This window comes from Octodon degus, unplaced genomic scaffold (genome assembly GCF_000260255.1).
Source record: "Octodon degus isolate 3935 unplaced genomic scaffold, OctDeg1.0 scaffold00058, whole genome shotgun sequence".
Classification (NCBI taxonomy): domain Eukaryota; kingdom Metazoa; phylum Chordata; class Mammalia; order Rodentia; family Octodontidae; genus Octodon; species Octodon degus.
The window spans coordinates 206,669-232,747 of NW_004524634.1; the positions used below are offsets into that span (position 1 = coordinate 206,669).

Genomic DNA, 26,079 nt, shown 5'->3' on the forward strand with positions numbered 1-26,079 from the left:
AGTGAGAAGAAAGTTTTGAACTCATAATGCTTAGACAAGATATCATGTCTGCATCTTGTACTATGAAAAACTACTACAAAGACAATATGCAATGTATTAATTATTGTAACTGTCCTACTAACCTGTTTTGAAACTCTCATTGCTACTTCTTTCTCAATAAAATTATTAAAAATAATAATATACACAACACATCTTCCCCATTCCTGTACTTTTCATCCACTGTTAGGTGCTGATCTAAGTATAAGGGAGAATCTCCAGTAGTATCCTTTGGCTTTTAGAAAAAATCTCAGAAAGCCCCACCATGTCTTCCATAGCCTTGATCATGGGTCCGTGCTTCCTCTCTAGTCTCCTTTTGAGCCACTGTATGTCCCACTCAAATTCAACACACTCAGTGGTTTTTACCTGCCCTGAGCTCTGGGATCCTTCCTGCCCCAAGACTCCCAAAGGGCCACCTCCTCTCCCACCCAACATCCTCCTCAGTTGACCTCCCGCTTTCTGCTGACCTGGCATCATCTTCTTCCCCTTGTGTGTGCACATCATAATTACAATTAAATGCTTACCTGTGTGGTTAGCAGTGGGTCAGTTCCTAGGGAGAGGTATCCCATCTCCTTTGTTCATGGCAAGCCCTCTCACAGTTCTTGCACATGGTAGACACTTAAAAAACATACTTTTAATAAAAATCAATGTGTTGAATTAGTCTCTACTGCCACTCCTGTAAAATTTACTAAGGGCTCTTGTTTCTATTCACAAAGCCTTTCTCTCTAGCATATCGTAGCCTTAAGTAAACATTTGGTAACTGAATGAAGGCACAAATGGCTTGTAATAAATAGCCCTCTTAGCTTTTCACAGACTTCCCTTGACAACATCCTCTTCCTCTTCCTTCCAAAGGGGACAGAGTGCTCAGCACTCAGGTGTATCCTCTAACTCCCCCCTTAGCTGGCTCTGCCCTATGAATCCAAGAATGGTCACAAGGTTAGGACACAGGCTTCCTAATCTCCATTCAGGCAAGCATTTGTGTGAACTGTATTCTGCAGCAGTGACTCACATATGACATAAGCAACAGCAGTTTCATAGCCAGGGCCAGTAACAGAGTATTGTCCTCCAAAATTATCTGTGTCCCTTTGCATCTTCAGAAGAGGTTGATACAGTCATATAACAGAGGAATACAAAACAGGGCTGTGCTCTAATGGAGAAATGGCCAGAAAGCAACCCCATGGGGGCCCAGCACAAGCAAAGAGAGGACAAACAAAGGTCTGGCCCAAGGTGGGAGGTGAGCAGGACCTGACCAGATTGGCACAGAAGGAACCCACCCTTATCTTGTCGGCAGATTCTTCCATGAATATGTCTTCTCTTTCAAACTAGACCTAGACAGAAAGCTCTTCACAGCAATCTAACTTTTTTTTTTTGTTTCTCCTGTTTCTTTTTTTTTTATTTTGCAAAAAAAAAGAAATAATTTCATAACAAGAACAAGAAATTAACAACTGTGTATTGTCTTCAAAGTAGTTACTCAGAAAAAAGATAGATCCTTACCAAAAAAAAAAAAAAAAAAAAAAGCAGATAATAGCACAAACGATTCTTGTCAGTAACCTAAGAGAAGCTAATAGTATAAATGAAATGAACTGTCATATGTATTATAATATATATTCATACAGCAAAATAGCTAAGTTAAAGAATTTTTGAACTTCTTTCTACTTCCTATTTATCTTCCATTTTGCTCTTTGGGTGTTTGTGTACATATATATTTTTATATATTGATTTTCTCATATAAGAGAAACTGGTATTTAAGCTTGTATGTCTGACTTATTTCATTAAACATTATGTTTTCAAGTTGCATGCATTTCCCTAGGTAGGGGTACCTCAAATTTAATTTTCCATATGGCAGCATGGAACTCCATTGTGTGTAAATATTGCAATTTCCTTATTCGTTCAGCTATTAATGGACATATACCCTGTCTCCGGGATGTAGCTTTTATAAATTGTGCTGCTATAAACATATATGTATCCCTGGAAAATCATGATTTTAATTCTTTGGGGAAAGTATCTAGAAAGAAGACAGTGAGGTCAAGAAGAATTTCTATTTTTAGTTTTTTCTGATGGAAACTTAAACTCTTATGTATCATTAATAGTTCAGTCCCTAGTAGTTGAATGGTTGACTCAATTAGACCCAAGGGGTTAGGAAACATATTGAGGCAAGCGAAGCCCCTGAATTCACTACTGATGGATTTTATTGCACAAAATAATTTTTATTTCAGAAAGTTTGTTGTTTTTCTTGAGTCTCCCTGGACTTGGTTGGTCATGTCTACCATTCACTGGGTTTGAAATAACAACCTTGCCTCTCTCCCTCCTAACCCAGTGACTTTCTCTTTACAGATGAGAAGCCCTTTGCTGTGGAAGACACTTATTTACTGTGTCCAGCACCTATCTTAAAAGAAGTTGGCATGTAAGTTTTTGCAGCAACTTAACTGTTCAGTTAAGGAGGAAAGAGGAGATGGAAGGGACAATAAAATAAGAAAACATCTTTCTCCCTTAACAAAATAATCTTTTCTCTAGTTTCCCTAGGAATAATGGTGCTGGTGCTTACAGTGAGCCAGATAAGTTATTTAGAGGCACCAGATAAGTGCTGTATAGAGTGTCTCTTTTCATCTTTGCCAGTTCCCAGTGAACAGACATTCCTATTACACAGGAATGGAGACTGTGGCCAAAAGCATTGGAGTAACTTTCTCACGGTCACACAGTAGTCAGTGGGGAGAGATTGGGCTCAGTTCCAGCTCTGCCTGACTTAATCATAACTACTTTTCTAGAAAGTTCTCATATATTACCTCATCCCATCATCATTAGTGTCCCACTAGATGATTGTTACCAACTCCCTCGAGACAGGAAAACCCAGAAAGGAGGCCTGGAAAAGTGAGGTGAGGCCCCAGCCTGCTCATGACCGAGACCCTAGACTCAGATCTATAATGTTCCCCTCAGTGTTCCTCCCTAGAGCAGTGGGTGGTCAACCAAAGGTCCCTGAACTAACTTAGGACGAACAGTCAATGCTACTATAATAAATGTTCCTGAGGTATAATTGAACTAACTCAACAAAAGAGAGAGAAGTATCACCCTGAGCAAAAGAATTATGCAGGGAAAATAAAGTGGTGTTGGTGCAGAGAACTGAAAACCATGTCAGGTAACAGGCTGGAGATGGAATGGCAGCTTGAAAGGAAAGAGAGTAGAAATTGTCCATCCAGATTCTGCTTCAATGTTAGTTTCAGTTGAAAAACCCCTGCCTCTGGGTGCCTGGCATCTGCCAACAGTACCACAAATCCTGAAGACGAGCCCCGTGTCCTTGCGGCAGTGTGCAACACTGGGAGCTTGTGCTTCAGGATTCTTATACATGGGAGGAGAAGGCAAATGAGTTCATCTGCTGCTTTATCTTTTTTGAGTCTGCTGCTAGTCACAAAGCCACTGCCATCAGATTGCTGAAAGTCCAGATAATGAGGGCAGAACATGAAGCTCACCATCCACCCAGTTTGCCCCACTGACCAGGACCACTTGCTCAGAGTACTTTGTCCCACTGCTACATGACAAGTCAGTTAAATACAAGCGGGCTTCACCCATTCGGTGCAGTGTGTTGCAATGCAAGGAGGTCTGAATGCCTTACCTTGACATGCCAGCCTGCCAGGTCCTGTCATCTCGAGGTGTGAGAGGTGAGCAGTCGAAGAGGCCATCTGCCACAGTTTCCGAAGGGGAAGCTGAGGCCTCACAGGGAAGAATCTGCAGTCTCAGCGATAGCTAGGAGCAGACCTCAAAGGGGACCTACGTGTCTGGCTGTGGGCCTGTTACTCATCACACAGCATGCTGAGTGTCACTGGTTCTCTCGTTGTCATTGCAGGAAGGCAGCACTCCAGGTCAGCATGAATGATGGGCTCTCATTCATCTCCAGCTCTGTCATCATCACCACCACACACTGCGTAAGTCAGAGCCTCTCCCTGAACTGAAGGCCTCTTTATCAGCATTGTCAGTCACTTTTCTTAAACATCAATCTTCTCCAAACACCAATCCCTGTCAAGTTCTCTGGTTCTTTGCTCTGGTCACTGACTTGGATCCCCAGCCCTGCTGGGCCAGGAGTGTATCAGAAACCCCTGCATCAGCTCCTCTGGGCCCCCATTTCTGATGTTGAGGGGAACTTTGAGTGCACTGTTCTGCGGATAGTACGATGGGCTATGTCTGTGCAGTGGTGAGGGAGGAGCCTGGACAGAGTAGACTTAAGAGCAAATGGGCAGAGAGGAGCTGAACAATGTATGCAGAAAATTTATCGTAGAGGTTTTTTCCCCTAAAAGTAAGCAGGAAAATGGACAATGACTGGAAGCATTTATTTGTGCTTTGGGGAATAATCCAGGGGGAATGGAAAGTTGGTGGAGAGGGATGCTTTGTGTTAGGGATGGGGAAGGAAGAGTGTTGACCACTTCCTCCCTGCCACCTCAGATACCCTTCCCTGGATCCCTCCTGTGAGGTTGCTGTTACTTCTGGCTACCTACGAGATCTCCTGGGGAGCTTCTGAAAGACACTGGAGCTAGGATCACTGGCACGAGCCCTGGTCTTAGGGGCTCCGAGGCCGCTCTGGGGGCTTGTGTGGGCAGCCTCGGTAGTTGCCATTGCTCATGGCCAGTGACTCAGAGCTCAGCTTGTCAGGTGCAGTCAGGGCTTGGTTCATGGAAGTACTCAACTCTCACATGAGCATTTACATGCAGCCATTGTCAGGATATGCAGTTTCTGTAACCACTTGTATTTTATCCCATGGATCGTCCTAGCAACTAAGGTACTTGGCCGATGGTCAGCTTGGGTAGTTGCAATGGTAACTTCCTGAGTGGCTTCTGGAAGATCCCTCCACAACTGGAATTGCGTACTTAATACCATTACAAGTGAACAAGTGATAATAGCGTGCCCTGCTACAAGAGAAAATGAAAGTATGTTATCTTGTAAGCGAACAGGCAAACCAATTTTCTTGAAAGCTGGGTAAGCCTGTATTATGGAGAAGGGGCCAAAGTTGTTGCAGATAAGTGTCAGCACTGAAAAATGCCCATGTCTCCAATATCTGTCAACCTTTAAATTTGGATACCTGAGCAGGACACCATCAAAAACTTTTTTTAGCTTCTGGCCTTGCTGTTTCCAACATTCTGGTGCGTGTTGGGTTCTCAGAAATTCACCTGCCTTTCATGTGCTTCCTGACAGAGGGCGATGGAATAAATGAATTTAAACAATGGAAACAAAATCAACATAAAAAAACTTTTTTAGCCAAACATGGTGGTACCAGCCTATAGTCCTAGCACTTGCAAGGCTGAGGCAGCAGGATCCGCTGCCTGAACTGCAGTGTGATACACTGTCTAAAAAAAAAAAATTAAATGTATATAAAAGCATTGAAATTTCTGTTTGTTTGTTTGTTTGTTTACTTACCTGCCTGCTTTAGACAGGGTCTCTTTATGTAGCTCAGGATGACCTTGAACTTTCAACAATTCTCCTGCCTCAATCTCCCTAGTGCTGGGGATATAGGCATGTGCCACCTTGCTCAGGAAAGCAATGAAATTTCTTCAAGTTTGCCTGCCTCATTCTTTTGGAAATTGACTTTTGGAATCTTCCAAACTGCAGGAAATTGTTAAAATATTCCAAATCTAATAGCTCCATTCCAGATTCCTCCCAGCTTTTGGGTGAACCAACAGTGTGGACCTGCATTTCTCATTATGTCTGACTGTACCACAGAGAAATAGTCACTGCCCTTGAACCACAAGTGGGAAGTGGGAAGTGGGAGAGGGGAATGTCTTGGGACTAACCTCGTGGTATGGCAAATGCAGGACTACAAATTTAAATCTGGGCCTCTAAGTAAAGAAAGAAAGGGCTCCCCTACCAATGCATTGTAAAATTTAAGAATTCCCAGTAAAATCCATTGCTTCTTCCCAACTCACTCCAGCCCCCACTTACATCTTGTATTGCCAACATCCAGTTGCATGTTACAGGTTTTTTGGTCCGTTGCCCCTTGATTAAGGCTGCATTTTCTACATTCTTCACTATTCCCTTTTCATTTGAGAATACTGCATTAGTTTACAAGAAAAAATAGTAACTACACTAAAATTTAAGCTCTAAATCCATTCATTCAACAAATACCCATTGATTACAATGTCCTAGGCACTGTCGTGGGATACATCAGAGAACACAGCAGTGAGCAATCTGGAAGAGCAGGAAGAGGCAGACAGTGAACAGCAAACATAGCAAAAGATAACTTACGTGGCCAGAAAGATAGAGCAGAGTACGGGATTGGTGCGACTTGAGTAGGTGGGTTCCAAAGTGAATAGGGTAATGAGTACACTGACCACATGGCATTTGAGCCGAAAGAAAATTAATCATAAGGCTACAGGAGGATAGAAGAGGGTGGAATGTTCCAGACTGAGAGTCCCATTGCTGAGACCCTAAAGACCCTGGTGCTCAAGGAAGGGCAAGAAGTCCAACAGTCCCTGGATCAAAGTACATGGAGGCAACAGCAGAAAGGAAGGTAACTAGAGAACGCATTGAAAGATGGGTTTTTGAGCAGAGGAGCCACCTGGTCTGACTTAGATTTCAGCACTCCTACTGCTGAAAAGGCCTAAAGGTAGACAGGAATGAAAGCAGTGTGACCAATTAGGATGTTTCAAGCAAAAGGTGGTGGTGGCTTGAATGAGGAGAAGGCAATGGAGCTGGAGAGAAGTAGCCAGAGTCAGTTGGATTTTTAAAGTAGAACTAAGAGATTTCTGGCAGCCTTGGCCATGGCTTGAGAGCAGGAGACAGGTCAAGGGCCTGAGAGTTGGGCCTCCAGCTTGTGAATGGACTTGTGTCAGCTGATAGGCAAGAGGAAGACTGAAGGAAGAGATCTGGGGCTGAGAGGGAACATCAGAGGACCCTTTTCCCTGCTTCCTATTTATATGACCTTGGCCAGTGATTTAGTCCTTTTGTGTTTCTGTCTCCTAACTGATAAAACTAAGATGTTAATGGTTTAAGTCTCCTGCAGACCTGTGAACACTAAATGACAAGTTCTTGTAAAGTACACAGCCTAAGTCCTGGAGGAAAATGAGTATTTAATGCATGTTAGCTTTTTTTATACTGAAAGCTTAATCAAATTTTTTGAACTGACTGGAGATTCTTACTCGAGCTTGGGCTCCTCCATTCAGAGCTGCATTATAACAAAGAAGATAATAAAGGAGCTCCTCTGAGACAATTTGAATCTTTTGGGGTTCACATCTGTCACTTAGCCAACCTCAAATAACTAGAAGGATCCAGAAAAGACCAGACTCTCCCAGGGAAAGAAACTTGTTTCCAAACTCCAATCCAAAAACCAGGCCCTAAACAGTCAAATTAAAGACTGAACCTGTCCCTGGGCAAAATAGGCATGGAGACAGAAGGCATGGTCATGCAGAAAATGAAGTAAGGTCTTGGACTTGCGCTTGTTTGGAAGACAAGGTTTTTAGATCAAAAATGATCTCCTGGCCCTGAATAAAGGCTTAGTCTTGTCAGTACCAGTCACAGCCTGCCCGGTCCATCACCTGGAACCAAAATTCACTTTAAAATATGCAGCTGAGACTTTTCTCACTTTATTTGGTGCCCATTTGGACCACTGTGTCACAAGCTTTCGAGATCCATGGTGAATACTTTAGTCCCTGCCAGAAGCAGAATTCCATGAAGTTTTACAGGAAAGAGCTTTCTCCAGCCAAGAGCTAGAAGATTTCCTATACAAATGGTAAACTGGGTTGAGCTCCATGACTATAGAAAATGGTCAGCCATCCAGAGTCCACGCCCGCCAGTGCATTCAGTAGACTTCTTCTCTGTAGTCTTAACTGCTCCCCTCTGTTTTTCTGGCTTTACCTATATGTTGAGATGAACACTGATGGAAAGAACATATCAGAAAATCTATACTCATAATAGCAAAGCAAGCAAAGGTTAGTACTTTAAAGAACTACTCTGAATATTGCCTTCTTTTTAAGTAAATAATTTACTTTTCCATAATTTCCCAGCCTAGAAGAGCACAAAATTTGAGGAATCTTTCCACAAGTATTTCTTGCACTCCTACTGTGGCTCCTACAATGTTGCTGTTAGACAGATGAATCCAAGGAGCTTACAAAAAAGTGTGTAATAAAGAACAAGATCATATGTGTCAGGTACAAATGCTATAGGATTTCAAAGAAGTGAGAGAGGAGTGGAGCCAGGAAGAGTCATGAGATCTCCATGGATAAGCTACTCGCTGAGTGAGGATTTAGGGGATGGTAATTATAGCTGAAGAAGTGGAAAGAGGCAGTATCCTAAAGAAAACCAACAAGGGCTAGTGAAGACGAGACATGCCTCTGGTGTAGTTGGTCCACGCTCTCCCTAGAACTGTGACTCTGTTACTTCTTTTCCTTTCATTTTATATCAATTTCTCGTTCCTTATGAGTGAGAGCCATGTCTCAGGTTGGCCACTTTTCCCTTTTTAGCAGGTACATCCCACCTGTTCGGCCTTGGTCACCCCGTACGTGACAGTGAGGCACAGTTGGTGCTGATTGCCCTTACCTGTGGTCAGGACTTGATTTATCTTAGTTGCTGGGTTAGAAAAATCACAATCTTCCAAAGGAAAAACAGGGGATCTAAAGTTAGACACAAGGTTCTATTTTTATTTTTGTTTTTTTAAGATTTAAAATTTTTGAATTGAGTTTAACTTATAATACCGCAATTCCAAGAAAAATGAACCTTTTGCACAAGAAATTTAAATAAAATCATACCAAGATACACAAAAATGAAATTGTCCAAAATTTATGGTAAAGAAAAAAATGATTAAAATATATACATAAAAAATATTAGCTATGGAAGAACATAATTAAACAGCATCTTATTGCACATTGGAAAGAAAAAAAAGGACCAAGTGTGTAAGAAACTAGACTAATTACAGGACTGAAAGAAAAGATCTGACCTCTTTGAATTTTATACTTAGCAAACATAGCTTTGAAAACTAAAAATAAGATTTTCTAGTTATACAAACTTGAAATATTTTAATACCTCCAGAAGTAGCATATAGGAAATAACAAAGAGCATAATTCAAAAGGCAAGAGAAGTTGCAGTATGCTCCTGGATGAACAATAAAGAGCTCTCATTATGATAGTTATGCAGGACTATATAATATATATTAGATGATCCCTTACTTAAAGGTCATTGAAGATTTCTATGAAACAGTACCAATCTTATGTTGGGTTATACACGTATTTTTTCATATATATGTGCATGTATGTGTGTATAAAAGACAGGGAAAAAGTAATATAAAGTCAACAGAAAATGGAAATATACTTTTTAAAGTTTCTAATACTAGGAGAAGATATTATACAATAGACACAAGGTTCTAAAACCAACATTAAATAAATGGAGAACCCTGTCTTTAGCCCTGTCTTTTCCCTCTAATTTATATTAGAAACAGCTTGGCTACAAAAAGCAACAAGGTTAAATAAATTTGAGAAGACTCAAGTGACTTCACTGTTCAGAGAAACTCTATCTAAATGAAGAGATAACTGAACAAACTCCTCTTAGACTCATCCAAGAAAGAACCACTGCACTGTGGTTAGAGCATCACGGAGGAATTAAGAATACAGAAGAGTGAGGCAGAAAGCCTGAGTTCACATCCCAGTCCTTCCACTTTCTAAACTGATCTCAGGCAAGTTGACTCAACCTGTCTTAGAACCTGTCTTGCATGATAATAATAAGGATTAAAGATTAATTATAGACTTGAATTCTATAATAACCTATCAAGAAATGACAGCCATTTAATAGTATGTTGACCTCATCCCCTTTCCCTTCCAAGTAAAGATCTACTGTTCCATTAAACGGTTGGCTATACATGCCCTTTGGCTTGTAATAGGTTATTTTTCTTTTGATTAAGAGGTATGCTTCCTTTTGAGTGCATAATAAGCCTGGATTTTATGGTATTACTTGCAGGAAGAAAACACTAACAAATCAGCTTCCCTAATAATTCAAAGAACTTGGAATGGCTTGAAAATGTATAAAATTATTTACTAAATACTTGAATGAATAAAATTAAGTTTTTACTAAAATGGATAAAAGTATTTACTAAAATGAATGCATTATTATCACACACAAAAAAAAAAAAACCCTCATGATTTCCAGAATATTCTATCACACTGAGCACATTTAGAGATCTTCATCAGAGCAGGCATGATTTCATGCAGATGAAGTCCATACCCTCAAAGTCTGCACAGCTGACTCCCTACCTCACCATGCTTTTAGGTGAGGGTTGTTCCTCTGTGGAGATGCGCCTGCTCTCCTCTTGTTTCCTGAAGCATTTTCTACCACCTTATCCTTCAGAGCTTCAGGAACCTGACTGTTCCTCCCCCAGCCGGGTGCTATTTTCCCACAAACATTTCTGTTGAGAGATTGTGTGCATCTGTGCATGCCTGCACAGATTAGGATCCGGTGCCGTCCCCTACTGTGTAAGGGTCAGTAGCCCAAGGCTAGAAGCCAGGCAGAACTATGAGGACTGACAGAATTGAGGTCACTGTGGAAAAATTGTGATGCAGCGACATCAGCAAGACCTGAGCTCACCCCGGAGTATCAGAAACCTAAGCTACCAAAGCACAGCTAATCTGGGTATCTCCGGCCAAGGTTGAAGGGATACAGTCTGCTTTGGTGAGAGTCGGTTCAGAGGGATGTGCTAGAGTCCTCCCTGGATGTTAAGGAAAAAGGGTGCGGAGCGAAGGCAGGGGCTGCCTCCCAGCACAGTCTCCAGAGCTCTGTCCAAGGCGACTTTCCAGTCCCATTTTCTCCATCAATTCAATTCTGCTCCCAATAGCTTTAAAGTAACTTGGTAACACACAAATCCATCCTGTTTTTCTGTAGTCAGACAGCTCTCTAGATAAACAGACAGCTGGCATGACTGCCCTTGCCAAACTTTCTTTCATTTAACCAGCCTGATAGGGAGTGGATCTGGTAGCCATGCTGAATGGCAATCTCACCTTTCAACATAGTAGAAGAGTGTACACATTAGTGAATGTAGGAATCAATAAAATACTTTTTTCTTATATTTCTTTTACAAAGTCAGGAAAACAGGCCATCAATTGACTTTTGGTTTTCTTTTCTTAAGATCAACTAGTAATGATTTTCTATTCCTCTACTGTTTCTCAGTATTGGGAAACAGCCACAAAAGAAAAGAGGCCATGTCAGATAGCCAACTGAAGACAACAGGGCCAGGACACACACTCTGATGTCCCCCCATACATTTCTGTGCTACTGTAGCCTAAGTTTCCCAACAAGTGCCACTTCCTGTCCATCTTTCTCCCACACCCACTCCTGTCCTCACTCACTAAGCTACATATAAGCCATATAAGCAAGAAGAGTAAGGAACATCTGAACTAAGAGACGGGTCAGAGACTTGGCCTTAAAGAAGGCTTAAGTGGCAAAATGGACTTTGGGCCAAAGGAAGTGATCCAAAGGAAGCATCAGCATTATTCTAGGAATATTCACCCAACATTGGTAGGCTCTGACTGTACTAATTGTAACAAAACAGCATTAGTTTGGATGCTGCTGATTTATAAGCTTGGTCATTTGGAAAAGGATTAGGCTGCAGGTTACTTTTCCATGATTTTGGCTGAAGACACTTAGGGCCCACAGTGACCTATCCACAGCTGTGGGGCTACAGGTGAATTAGAGCTTCATACACAGCCCTAGGAAAAGGATGGCCAGGTGTACACTTTTCATTGCTATAATTATAGCTAATTTGTCCTTTGAAATATATGGCATAACAAAACACAAGGAAAGAACTAGTTGGAAAGAGAAAATGGGGATAAGCACGGGCTTTGAACTCAGATCAATGTGGCTGAATGTCTCTGTTCTGCTATTTACTGGATGTGACTTTACATGGCAAGAATTCACTTACAATAGCTGGCATGGAGCCAGGTACACAGGAGAAGCCAATTTTGGTTTTCTTGCACTGCTGTAATCTCTGTAAGATAAGCACAGGGTATGCTTTCTAATGACATTCTGACTTCTGCTTGAATTAACAGAAGTGTAGCATCTAAAGCTAAGGAGGTAACTGGACCTCTTATTAAAATCTCCATTTGAGTATTATGTTCCATGCCAAGGACCTTCTCTAGGAAGAGCTTAGAGAAATGGAAGGTATGAGAAATTAACAAACGTGGTGTATTGTGTAGAGTATAGATATGGTGCTTATTAGCCTGGAGACATAGTTAAATGGAGACAGCATCCAAGGCTGCTCCATATGGGTGCATCTGTCCCTCATCATCACGATTGTACAAATTACTTGTTACAGAGAACCAGTGAGTGGTGCTTGGTTTCTGGTGCAGCTTTTAAGCAAGTCTTACTACGTGGGTTTTCAGGTGGGCATGAGCTCCCTGTTACTGTTGTGTTTGAGCTTGTAGAAACTGCATAAATTCATCGGATAAGCAAAGGTCTAGAATCCTGAGAGTCTGGTTGTAGACATCGGAGTCTGATGAGTATGTGAGAGAAGAAGCAGAGTAGAGGACATGACTATCAAAAACAGTATAACAAGTGAATTTGGCTTTCACATTTGGAGAATAAATCTGAGGGACCTCTGTTGCTGATACTGGAAGCAGTTTCTCCTGGTGCAGTTCACGTTGGACAACTTTCACCTAATACAAGTGAGATCATATTTCAGGTCAAAGTATCTAAAACTTCTCCTGAGAATAATGTATTTTCAAAGAACTTTAATACGTACCCTCTCACTTGTAAATAATTGCTAGACCAGTCATAAAGCATTCTTTTCTGTTTTTTAATCAGTCTTAGTAGAGCCATACAAAATCAAGTTTAAAAAAATAAATAAATAAAACAGTGACCTAGTCTTTTTATTATTGCTTAAACCAGACAGCCTATACTATCATTAGAAAGGGCAAAGACCACAGGAATATCAGAATGCTGAATTCAGTTCTCAAATATTGTTATGAATAAAAATAAAAGTCGTTGGTCAACTTCTCTATTTTTCTAACCCTTACACACATAAAAATACATTACAATATGTTTTGGAAGATATGCAGATATGTTTTTCTTGGACATTTGAACAGTTGACTTCTCGATATTTTTATCTCTAAGCATTTTAAAGAATGTTTGCCCTAAGTGTAAAATTTCATTGTTTTGAAAGTAAATGAGAATAAAATGGTTTTTTTTTAAAGCTATGGCTTAGAAAACTCTGAAGCACATGATAAGATGGCAAAAAAAGATAAATCCCAGTAATCCATAAACAAAATAAATTAATAAAACAAATTCAGCAGTCAATAGACACAGATTGACAGATTGTATCCATATAAATCTATTTATATGCTGCTTACAATAAAATGTACATTCAATAAAAGAGCAAGATACAGAAAGTTTGAAAATAAATTATAAAGAAAGCCATATAAGAAAAATACTAAAAGGGCTAATCTGGCTATATTAACATAGGGTAAACTAAACTTTCTGGCAAAAAAAAGAATTACCAATATGAAGGAGACCATTGCATAATATTGATAGGAGCAGTTAACCTAGAAGGTATCTTAATTCTACTTTGCACTTAATAACATACCCTCAGCATATACAAAGCAAAACTTGATAGAAATATGAAGAGAATTTAATAAACAAGACCAAATTTATACACAATTTTCTCCATAAAGATAGACCAACCAGCCAATAGAATTAATAAATATAGATAATTTGAATGATGTAGTTCAACATAATCTAGGAGACACACAACCAAGCTCCAGCACAACATTCTAAACAGGATCCAAACTTTGGGGGTTGCATGAAATAAAGGGTTATACAATTATAAGATCAATGGCAAAATGTCAAATTACATTAATTCTAGGACTCATTTTTCTCCTCCCATTCAACAACTCTGGAATTGAGATGTTTCAGGTATAGAGTAATGTATTATGATTTAATGGACAGTGTTTTTAGCTCATAAAATATTTCACATGCTACACTGGATGAATGTGAAATATTTTATATCAATCTGTACTGATTGATAAATAAAGATAATAAAACTGAATGATTACTTTCTCTCTACTACCCACTTCACACATAGTGAAGAAACCTAGCCTGGTCCCTTTAGGGAATGGCCACTATTTATAGCAAATATGCACCTAAAAGAAAATACTGATTCCTTATGAAGCACATTTTTATACTTTTATAAAAATTAGCTATGGACTAGGCCAAAGCCAAGTCTTAAATTTCAAACAACTGATACCATATAGACTGCATTCTTCAATTAAAAAAAAATCAATGGCCAAGAAAGTCACCAATCAATTTTTTTTAACCAATCAATTTTTAGAACCTCATATGTTTCCATATTTCAAACACATTCAAATGAGTTAAGGTAAAATCATAATATAAATGAGGAAATACTTAGAACTGATCAATCATGAACATGCCACATACCAAGACGAAAGTGGATCTTGTGAGAAACATGTGCTTTTAGTAGTTATGTTAGAAAAAAAGAAAAGTTGTAGGTTGGTTAGTGTGGCATAGAACTTAAGAGGTCAGAGATCTCAAAACATTTAAAAGCATCATACCACAGCGATTTATGCACACCCATGTTTATTGGGACACAGTTTGTAATAGCCAAGTCTTGGAAACACCCCAAGTGCCCCTCATCAGATGAACAGATAAAGAAGATGCAGAGGTTTTTGTACAATAGAGTATTACTCTGCCATAAAGCGGAATAAGCTTGAAACATTTCTAGCCAACTGGATGCACCTTAAGACCAGTACTGCATGGTTTCTCTGGTGTGAGAAACCAAAAGGATAAATAAAGACCACAATGTATAACAAATATTGAATGAGAAAGGGAACAAGGGGGAGTGTAGGAGGAAAAAAAAATAAAAACAACGCTTTTGTAAATAAAGAGAAGTGGGCGTGAAAAGGAGGGGAGGGGAATCGGGGGAAAGAGCAACATATATCATATATAGGTACAAACTCCCAATGATGAATGTTACCATCACATATATCTAAAATGTACTGATAGGGCCAGCCAGATAGCTCAGTGGGCTAAAGCACCTGCTTAGGCAGTCGCAGGGATGGAGATTCGATCCCTGGTGTGCTATGCAGGCCCCGCCCCCAGAGCGCACTGAGACCACGCGTGACTGAGACTGGGCATAGTGGCATGCACCTGTAATCCCAGAGCTTGGGAGGCTGCAAACAGAAAAATCACTATGAGTCCAATCTATGTAGTTAGACCCTGTAGACGCTGTACTAAATATATAAAAAATAATAATAATAAAATAAATAAAATGTACCAATAAAATAAAAGTTTTTTTAAAAAAAAAAGAGCAGAAAATAACAAGAGTAAACATCTCCCAAAAACCCAAAAGGATGCAAATAATAAGGAATTTAATAGAAAAGAAGATAAAGATAAGGAAGAAAATTACTAAATCAGCATAGCGGAGATGAGAGAGCAAAATAGAAAAGAGGCCCGGGGAGGTGACTCAGAGGAGTAAGTGCCTGCCTGGCAAGCACAAGATCCTGAGTTCAATCCCTGGTACCGCAAAATAATGGAAAGTTATCCAAAGAATTATATTATTGATGGTCAGACGGGATGGGAAATGAGACAAGCTCAGATCGCCAGCCACAGAACTGGCAGACACAGACAGTTCACCCTGAAGTCTTTCTTCCTAGAGAAAGCTTAGAGTACAAGGGGTTTTATGACATACTGTATACTGAAATGCAGTATGTGAACTACACTTATGTTTTACTCCCCTCCACCTCATTCTTAACACCAACTAAAATTTGCTAAATGGCTATGAAAGCTTCAAGTATGGAGACTGTCCCTAGTGTAGGTTATGATCACCACGTTTTTAAAGCTGATAGTTCTACTGTTTTGTAGTCACTCACTGCTGGGTAGTATAGTAAGTATAACATTCTACATCACCTACTCATTCTAGATTATATACTTAGCCCGTCCCTGCTTTCTGATAAGATAATTTAAATTTCTGGGTGCCCCAATGTTCTATAACCAAGCTCATATAAATTATATATGTAAAAAAAGAATTCCTAATCTCTAAAAGAAAAAATGAAAAAGAATTCCTAGTCTCTGAATAAGAACTTGAGTGAAAGTATATGCACCAGGTATGTGCATCAGGTTTTACTGAATAACCATGGTATCCATTCAAATGGATTATTGAGTCTATTCCAGATGATTTAGTCCTCAGTGTTGAGCCTTCTGAATTAGTGGATCCAGGTGTCAAACAGGCTTAATTGTCAGAGGACCACAACTTGGTTGTAGATAGACAAAAGAAAGACATTTTAAAAAATTAAAAAAGAGGGTAGAAAAAAGAGATCAACAGGGGGCGGGGGAGATGGCTCAGTGGAATAAGCGCTTCTCTGGCAAGCACAAGAGCCTGAGTTCAATCCCCGGTTCCGCAAAAAAAAAAAAAGAAAGAAGAAAGATCAACAGTTTGGAAAATAGGACCAAAATCAGTACTAAAATATTTGCCAGCCATTGAAGTAGTCCTAAATGGATGAAATCAGTGGACTAGTATCACAAATGGGAAGTGATACAGCCAGTTCATAATGTTCTTGTTGGCAATTTTAGTCACATTGCACTAAATCACAATTGCCCCAAGATCCCTATGTGGTTTTCATAGTCAGCACATTGTTTGCAACTGATAGATTTATCTTTATATTGTTTGAGCTAACCAAAGGCAAACTCTTCTCTCTCTTTCCTCCAGACTGGCAAATCCTAGAAGGGTATATAAGCCCCTTCCTTGAAAAACAACCATCTTCTCACCTACTCATTAGAACACCAAGAAATTCCAGAGTCAGCAGTTTCATTTATTTCTCTTCAAAAGACTAGTCAGTGCCACAAGTGATACATAGCTAGCATTCCATTGCTGTCACTGTGGTTGCTAGAACAGATGTTAGTTTATTCAGTGCCCAAAGCAATGGGCCTGAAGTTTTGTTTCATTTAAAAGAAAATTTAAACGCACTTGAATTAGTGACAAATAAAATATTCCGAGGATCTTTTACACTCAACCCAACATCAGGAAAATTGCTTCCCTGGCAGGCCGAGCAAGTATGAAAGATACAGAGAAAGCAATTTTATTTTACCTGCATTCCCCAAGTCCACGAGCTTTGAAAAAGCTCAAGATTCTTGAGAACATATAAAAGGTGCGTACTCATCCAAGAAAAATATCGGCAAAATACTGATTACAATAGTCTCACCTGACAGCCTAACTCTGTCTTAAATGTATGAAGTCACTGATCCCTAACAAGAATGTGTAATGAAGATTCTATACTTCATAGCTTCCTTATTCTACGTAAAAGGATGACCCTCGCTATCTCTGTGCTCTGATCAGAGTTTGTTGTCTCTCTGGAATGCCCTCTCTTCCTCTTTTCACCCACTCACTTTCACTGTGGCTGCAAGGACATCAAGTACTGTCTGGCACTGCTCTGGGTGCACCCGGGGCCTTGCAGGGCTCTTCATTTCTGTCTGCCGTCAACACAGCCCTGTGGATTTTTGCATCTTCAGAGCTGTGCTACTTTCTGAGGAACAGTTCTGACTTTCTAGCTGGACAGCGATAATTACTTTCAAGACCAGAAACTGATTTTGTTCATCTTTCTGGGTCTCCTGATGCTGAGCATGTATTAGAAATGCAATAGAAAGTGATTTATGTGCTTCTTAATACCCTATGAGGCAGTTGAAAGCCATTGTTTTAAGGAAGTGATCATCCTGATCACCCTTGGTAAGCATCTCTCTTTAAGAGGCACCACCCAAAACCACCTTTACAAGTTCATAATCTAAAGCAACAGCCAAAAGTATGTGCTAGGTGATGTTTATTCATCAGTTATAAGTAACCATGATGCTAAGAGGTGAGGGATGATCAACAAAACCCAGTCAGCATATACTGTACATTAAGCCAGCAACTCTGTTAAAAGCCCATAGACAAATAGCCATGATGACGAGGAGAAAATAGCAAAAACAGGAAATTAACCTTTCTCTTCCAACACTGTAATATTTGAGCATTACTAAATAACTTCCAGATCCTATTTCAATAACCTACTCATAAGAATCATAACATTCTGCACACTGACAAACACTATCTTATTTGCACTATTTCCAAAAGCTAATTTTGATTAACAAGCTCAACGCATTTATGTAAAGAAAGAAAAGTGCCAGATGAATCCAAGGTTTACTTTTTAATCATCCTCACCATTGTAAATGACATGAAATGGCGTGACTGGTCCAAGGAGACAAGAGTACCAGATGATGCTGAAAAACCCTGTGTTAAGAGTATCCTTCCAAGGCTGGGGAGATAGCTCCAATCCAGGCACCTGAATGGCAAGCACAAGGACCTGGGTTCAATCCCCAGAAACCCCAGTGCACCATGCTGGCCACTGAAACTGGGCATGGTGGCACAAGCCTATAATCCTGGTGCTGAAGAGGCTGAGACATGAGGATCACTATGAGACTGAGCTGTATAGTCAGACCCTGTACTAAATAAATTGAAGATTTTTCAATGTTAAAAAAAGAATATTCTTTCATAATAAGGACCATAAAGCCAGAGTTTGTGCAAGTATGGTATCAACTCTCTCATAGCTATACACAAATAATGGCTGATCTCAGGCCTTCTGATATCATATCAAGTAATAAGATTTATAGCACAGTAGAATTTACAGCTAACTGATTTCTGCTACCTTAAAGTTATTTACCTTGGAAAGTCTTATTATGATTTCTCCATCAGCACTGTCACCATTCCAACTATTTTCTGAACTCTTCCACTGAAATAGTCATAACTTTGAAGGCATAGTATTTTAATAACCCAGTAGAGGAACAGAGGGACTTTATCGCCATTTAATCTTTGAAAACCAGAAACTTGCAGGAACAAGGTCAGACGAATGGTGAGTTAACAAGTTGGAAACCTCCTTGATGAAAAGCATGGTTAAGAAGTTATACAATTTTCTTTCCTTTTGTGCTCTACAAATCAACTTTACAAACAGTTCCAAAGAATGTCTTGGAATTGTTCTGAGCAAGGGTTACATTGCTGGAGGGAGTCTCCAAGCTCCAAGCCGCCCATGCAGAGCAACTTCAATTCCTTTGATAGAACAGTTGGTAGGCCAGGACATGAACAGCCTCATTATTTTGCAGCCAGGATTTTTAGAAAGAGTTCCACAAAGGCTGAGGTTATTTTCACCTAGTATATTTTCTATACAGCCCACTTGTTGTGCTAAAGAGTATATCTTTATTATTAATTTAATGCCATTTCTTTCCTCTCAGCAAGAACAAATCATAATGTTTGTGCTAACTGACTAATCCTTGACCAGCTTTGATGAGAGATATTAAATTTCCTATTGGAATAATCCACTCAGGGTTTCCCTTCTGTGACAGTAGGGTAGTGGTCTTAAGTATATGAGTCTCCCAAATATTTTACCTAGGACATCCCACTAGTACCATTGCTCTAGTCACAGTTATGATGAGATTATTCACAGGAATCAAAATCATTTACCTGGACCAAGCCTGGACACATCATCCAGAATTTTGCTTCAGTGTAGAAGCCAGCAGAGAACAGGAAAAGGAGTCGCATGAATTTAAAATATACCTTTCACAGGCACTCCTCCTGTGACCCACCTGTTCCAACTAGGTCCACCTGCTGAAGGCTCCACTGCCTATCAATAAGGACCAGCTGGGGTCCAATCCTTCAGCATCTAAGCCTTTGGGTTGTAGTCAAACTGTAACAGGAGAGAAAAGGAAGATTAAAGCAATTGGATGATTTATCCAAAGCCCACTCATCCATTAGTGCCAGTGTTAGGGTTTGCATCATCTTTTTCTGGTTTGAAAGCCCAGATTCTTTGCACTGAGGTCAGCACAACTGTTTTCTTTGAGAAAGGCATGAAGGGGCAGCCTCAGGAGACACCGACTCCAGGGCCATTTCTGCTGCCCACCAGCTGGAGCAGCATGCGCCTGCAAAGTTCTCTTTCCCTTCAATCGAATGATTAAATGGCTGCTTATTAAGCCAGCTTTGTGTCAGACACTATACTATGTCTGAAAGGTCCAAGATGAGTAATACAGATCTGTGCCTTCCAAGGGATGAGATAAGAACATAATGATATGATTTCTATAAAATATTAGAGGTGCTAAGATAGAGATATAATTAGGATAAAATAAAAGCACAAACTCAAAGGTGATATTTGCTGGCTTGTGTTACCTACTCAGCTACAAGGTCTGTGATTGCAGAAACTGTAGCTGCTCACCTATTGTGCCATTGTTGCCCAGGGGAACTAGCACATAGTAAGTGTTCAATAAATTTTAAGTATGAATGAATCTATTGCTACCTGAGCCAAGTCATGAATGATGAAAGACTATTATCCAAGCAATGAAACTTAGAAAATGTTTTCCATGAAGAACATGAGAGACAAGCAAGGTGTATATATAGGAAACACTGCCGTTTAGTTTTGTCAAAACGCAAAATTACCAAGAGGCAGGTGGCAAAAGAGGAAGTTAGAGAAATAAGAGATATCTTATGTGGGCCAAGGACCTAAATCTTGTGCTTAGTGGATTCATCAATACCGTCTAGGGATCTGATGGAGTCTCTGACATTGTGCTGAAAAATATTTGAGCTTGTGTATAAATAGCAATGTGTGCTTTTCTGAAGGAAGAGGTGTATCATTTTTGCTAAATTTTCAGATAATAAAAACTCTTCTAGGAAAAAGAAGAACTGCTAAAGAGTTCGTGGGCCGATAAAGTTGCCAGGCTGATATTTTAAATGGGGGACTGTAACTACAGGATAGAGGGTGGAACCCCCGGTAGTTAGACTGAGATGAAAGAATTAACAAAGAAATCTTGCAACAGTGCCAGGAAGGAATAATGAGATTCTAAACCTGATCCATGGTAGTGGAGACAGACCAGACAGAGGCAGAGTAGGAGGTATTAGGTCTGGGGAGCAGGACCTATTGATGACGTATGTGATGCTTAAGAAGGGACAGAGAAGGGAAAAAAGAAAACTCAGATTAATTTCCAAGTTTCCAATTGAGAGTGATAAGAAGTCTCTTTAGGCAAGAAAATAATTCACAGGTTTGAAGGAGGGAAACATGAGCTCAGTTTAAAGACTTGAATTTCAGGTATCGGTACCATCTAGACCAGGGAAAGATCCAAGCTGCGGATAAGGGCTTAAGTCATCAATATCTAGGTGAGCATTTAGACTATGGACAGAAATGAGACAGTCCACGGAGAGTGTTAGAAAGAAAACAGAAATGGAACAAGGATGGATCCATGAAGTACGTATTTTAATGCCACAGAATGAACATGGTTAAAATGACAGATAGGTAGGCAGATACACAGATAGCTACAGTTTTTTTAAAGTAGAAGAGTTAAATAAAAGCAAGAGAGATGGCTCTGTAGAACATTCTGCCATTTAAGGGGCTGGGTATCAAGAAAATAGAATTCCAAAAAAATGCAGGGTCTGTGTGCAGATTCCAATAAAATGGGTGGATAAGTTAGATAACTGCTCACATGGCCTCCTGAAATAACATTCAGGTAACATGAACTCAGGGAAAGACAGAATTTTGGTCTACAGGCTTGCCCCTCCAGAACGTCTCAGCAGCAATAAAATGACTTAAGTTTCATCTTTCAGAATAAAACTTGCCCAGGTTTTGCCAGTTTCGTCTGGGCAGGAAACAGAGCTCAGAGCAGCTGCTTCAGATGGTTCTAAATTCCACACCTCTGCCCAAAGGGAGGAGCGAGGGTGCTGCTCTGCCCAGCCACGATACCCACAGTTAAGGGGCTTGGTACCAAGAAATGGGTCTCCCATTGGAGCAGGGTGAGGACCACAGGAGTTCATAGTCCCTGATCTCTAGGGGAGTCTGTGACCCTCCCACCAGGATTGGCTGATGTCATGGATTGCCGTCAAGTCACAAGATGGACAGACCACTGCTCCCCTGGCTAAAGGCCTCTTTCCTTAAAGGTTCCAAACGGTACTTCAGAGACAAATTCACCTGGTACCAGAGAAAGACAGGACAGTATAGACTGGAAGAAAGAGGCCAGGGGGCTGACCACAGGAGCCTGATGTCATCAGCTGTGTCCCCAGGTTCCCTGTGGAGAGGAGAACCTGGAGAAGCAGTGCTGCCAGCTTCCAAGCAGAGCTAATGCATCAGCTGCTACTTTCCTGTCATAGTTTTGGCACACATTGGCTCAGATCCCTTCAGTGTGGCAGGATCCACCTTATTAGGTCATTCTTTCATGTTAATTGTTTACAAGATACTCCAGCACTATAAAAGAATCCAAGTGGTTTCAGTAATTCAGTATGAACATCGAGAATCTGCCCAACCGAACACAGACCACAGAACTATTCCAAACTACTCCAAAGGGCTTTCAGGGCCCCTTGGCTGGATCAGTTGAATACACTGTTGCTGCCAAAATGTCATTGTTAAAACTACCAGAACTTTCCTGAGGTTGTTAAAAGTAAAACATATTGGGGTGTCATCATAACAGGGGCAATAAAGCACGCCTCTTTCCTACTTTGATGGAATATTCTGAGACACTGGGCCAAAAAAATGATACATGAAAGACTAAATATTGCCTTTATGACTGTACACTGAAGACTTTAGCTCAGTGTGACAGCAAATAGGCTGAAAATTGAAACCTAGAATTAAACAAATTTACCAGCCCATCTCAGGCATGAGGCCTGGCCAAGGAAGACACTCGGGCAGGAGCCTGGGTCCCTGGAATTGATTAGCATGAGCTTCAAGGATCCTCACTTTAATAGGTCCCTTCCAGGTCCTTCTAAGGCCCCACAGCCCTCCCTGGGAAGAGTCTCATAATACTTCATTGGTATTTTTTATTCTTTTTCTTAAAAAGAGCCCCATAACTGCCACCAAGTTGTGGGAGCAACAGTTACTCTTATTTACTAAATGAGTAAAAAGGAAGAGAAACCAAGAGTCACTCTCATTCAGTGCCCCAACAGGGAAACATTGGGGAGTGGGGGAGAAACATTCCTTTCTTGACTAACAGTGTATAGGCCTGCTGGGAGGACCCTTTATTGGCTACACCCATGCCATGGGCATTAGGCAGAATCTAGGTGCAAGCCCAACTTTGAGTTAATAAAATTCACAAAATTTCTTTATGTTGAACTCCCCCCAGTCACTTGGTAATTCCTCTCCATTTAATCCTCCTCCTTTTACTATGGCAACCCCCAAAACAAAACAAAAAGAACAGAAATGTCTGACCTGATATTGTCCAGAGGCCTGGCTCTCTCCTCTCACAAACAAGCCCTGACAAGATTCCTCGTCCCGTCCCAGGCCAAGTGTCAGAAATCCAAACTCCCGAGATGCTCCCAACCAAGGAAAAGAAGTTTTCATTATTCAAGTTTCCAAATCTATACCTTTGAGAACAATGCGCTCCTTGTCTTAAAAGTGATGTCCTCATTTTGTGAGCTGGGAACAGGAGGCATTTCACATAGACAGGATGTAGGGATTTGGCCATTTGAGCCAGTAGCCTTCAGGGAATGTCATCCATGATCACAAATGCATGGAGGAAGGAGCAGGGCTGAACTATCTTGCCTCAAATTTAACATTAGCTGTCATCACGCTTATTAGGAGGCCTGTGTGAGAGCACATCATACTTCAGCATTGAGCAGGAAGAAGGTTTAAAATTATTCATTGAACTGGAAGATGTAGCCCTGCCGGCTACCTGCTAGCTCCCCTTAGCTGGAGAGAGAAGCCAAGCTCCTTGGCATGGCTGCCACGGCCTCTCGCAGCAGGAGCCCGCCTCCTTTCCACTGGGCTCCACCTGTCCTGAGCTCTTACCACTCGGGCCTTCCCCACCACACTCCCATCCCTACCTTCACAACCCCAGAGCTTTGTTCCTGCCTTTCCGTGCAGGAATGCTAGCCCCTCCTTGGCCCTGCGCAGCCAAGTGCCACTGCCTCCCCAAAGAACTGGACCCCGGCATGCCGCTTTCCAGCACTTGGCCACTTGCTAAAAGCAACAGCCTGCTGGTCAAACCCGAGAGCCAAACTGACCATAATGAAGCTCTGGCTTCTTCATGAGACTTGGGCAAGTTTTCCACCTTCCTTGCCTCATATCCATAAGATGAGAAAGATAAAATACCGAATTTATGAGGCTGCTAATAATTATTAAATAATCTAGCCTATGAAAAACATGTTGGTACTCAGAAAGAATAGTGCCTACAGGGGCCGGGGAAATAATTCAGTGGAATAAGTGTTTGCCTGGCAAGCGCAAGGTCCTGAGTTTGATCCCTGGTACTGAAAAAAAAAAAAAAAAGATAGTGCCTGCATATAGTAAGTGTACAGTAAATATTGTCTACGCTCATAGCAGTTATTATCATTATTATCATTGTCACCAGAAAGAAAAGAGACTGTTTATTTATTAAAGCCCTGGTATATAGCTATTGAATTACATACATCCCCTGCATTGTGGCTGATGAGTTAAAAATCCCCCTCAGCAAAAGATGAGTGCTTTGGATCTATCTAAGTGGTCCTGTATTCCTGGGGTCTGCCCAAGGAGCACAGAGAGACCCTCAATAAATGTTTGACAAATGAATAAATGAAGGTCATTTATGTGTATGAAGTTGTATGTATGTATGTATGTAACTCATAAAATGTTATCTTCATGTCTAAATTTATTGGAAATAAGTTCATGGCTTTTGTTTGTTGGTGACCCTTCTGGGATGGGTATAAAATGGTCTGTGGAAATCTTGGAAAACACAAAACCAGGATTTGCATATGAGGCTTTGTCCCAGGGCTGTTGCCAGAGCACAAGAGAGTCCCTACTCCTGAGTGCTTTGCCCTCCAGGGCCTCCTTCTCTGCATTTTATCCTTCCAGAGCCCAACACTTCCTCCTCTGCCACAGCCAAGCTTTCCATGGCTGCCACAAGGCAGAGCAAACTTGTTGGGAAGAAAGCTGGCCATCCCTTTGCCCACATCTGGGAAGACCTCTCCCAAGGACAAAGCCTTCCTGCCCCCTGCGGGCCTGGTTCCTCACTCTCGCTACTGCACAGGATACCTTCTTCTTCTTCTATGAGGATGCAAACACATTTTCAAACTGTTTGGCAGCCCTTCTGCTTCACTTTATCTCTCTGAAATGAAAAATTGGGGGAGAAGAGAAATTGTGTGTAATGTAGGTAGCTCTAGTAGCCAAAGGTCTGCTTTTCTCCCAACAACTTCTGACATTGCCAGTCTTTCGGAAAGTCAACCACTATTGTGGACTACTGGACCATATTGGAATGTTTTGCTGAATTCATGCATCTATAATATTTAAATGACAATGGAATACCTTTCTCTGACAAAACTAAACAAAAAAGGGGATACAAATGAACAGCCATTTGTTTCTGTATATTCAAAACAGGATAGATATACAGCTACATTCTCTTAATTTGATGAATAGAAAGATTTGTTCTAATTGTTTTTGTGGACAGACTATCATGCCTGCATCTTCTACAATGAATAACCACTAAGACATCAATATGCAATGTATTAATTATTGAAACTGTCCTACTAATCGGTTTTGAAACTGTCTCATTGCTATTCGTTTCTCAATAAAATTATTTTTTAAAAAAGAAAACTGACAGTAGACATTTTGCTAAAGATGACATTATAGTATGTTGTATAATATTGAGAAAACATATCAATCTTTAAAAAAAAATTTTTCTCGCCACTGTGGGGAAATAGAAGGAGAGGGAATTATAGCTCAATGTTTGTAAATAGCTTACATTGACTGCCCAGCCATCTCTACTTCCATCCTACAGGTCATTTTATTCTTCCTCCCTGCTCCCTGTTAGAGACTTACACCATAGAGACAAGAGATAGGGAGGGCTGTCCTTGACTCACAGGAGGTTGGAAAGCACTTGCGATTTCTTATTGTCACCGGGAGAGTGGCTCTGTGCCATCACTCATGGGAGTGTGCTGCAGGCCAGGGCATCCCCTCCACCTTGGCCCTGTGCACTGCCAGCCCTGTGCACTCTCCACCCACTGTCTTTTTTTGTTTTGTTTTGTTTTGTTTATTTTGTTTTTACATCAGTTATTTTATTTTAAAGAAAAAAAAATAAAACCAATGGTACAAAATCTCAAAACAAGATTTTAGGAGA

The 26,079-nt window shown here is 40.6% G+C and overlaps 1 protein-coding gene across 1 annotated transcript in view; it reads left to right on the top strand.

Annotated features, from left to right (window-relative positions):
• Window positions 1-26,079, top strand: part of Antxr1 (anthrax toxin receptor 1) — a 236,553-nt gene that overhangs the window by 127,720 nt on the left and 82,754 nt on the right. The window contains exons 11-12 of the mRNA XM_004634035.3: window positions 2,371-2,440; window positions 3,875-3,953. Coding sequence (XP_004634092.1) covers window positions 2,371-2,440; window positions 3,875-3,953 — 149 coding nt within the window. The remainder of the gene's footprint in view (window positions 1-2,370; window positions 2,441-3,874; window positions 3,954-26,079) is intronic.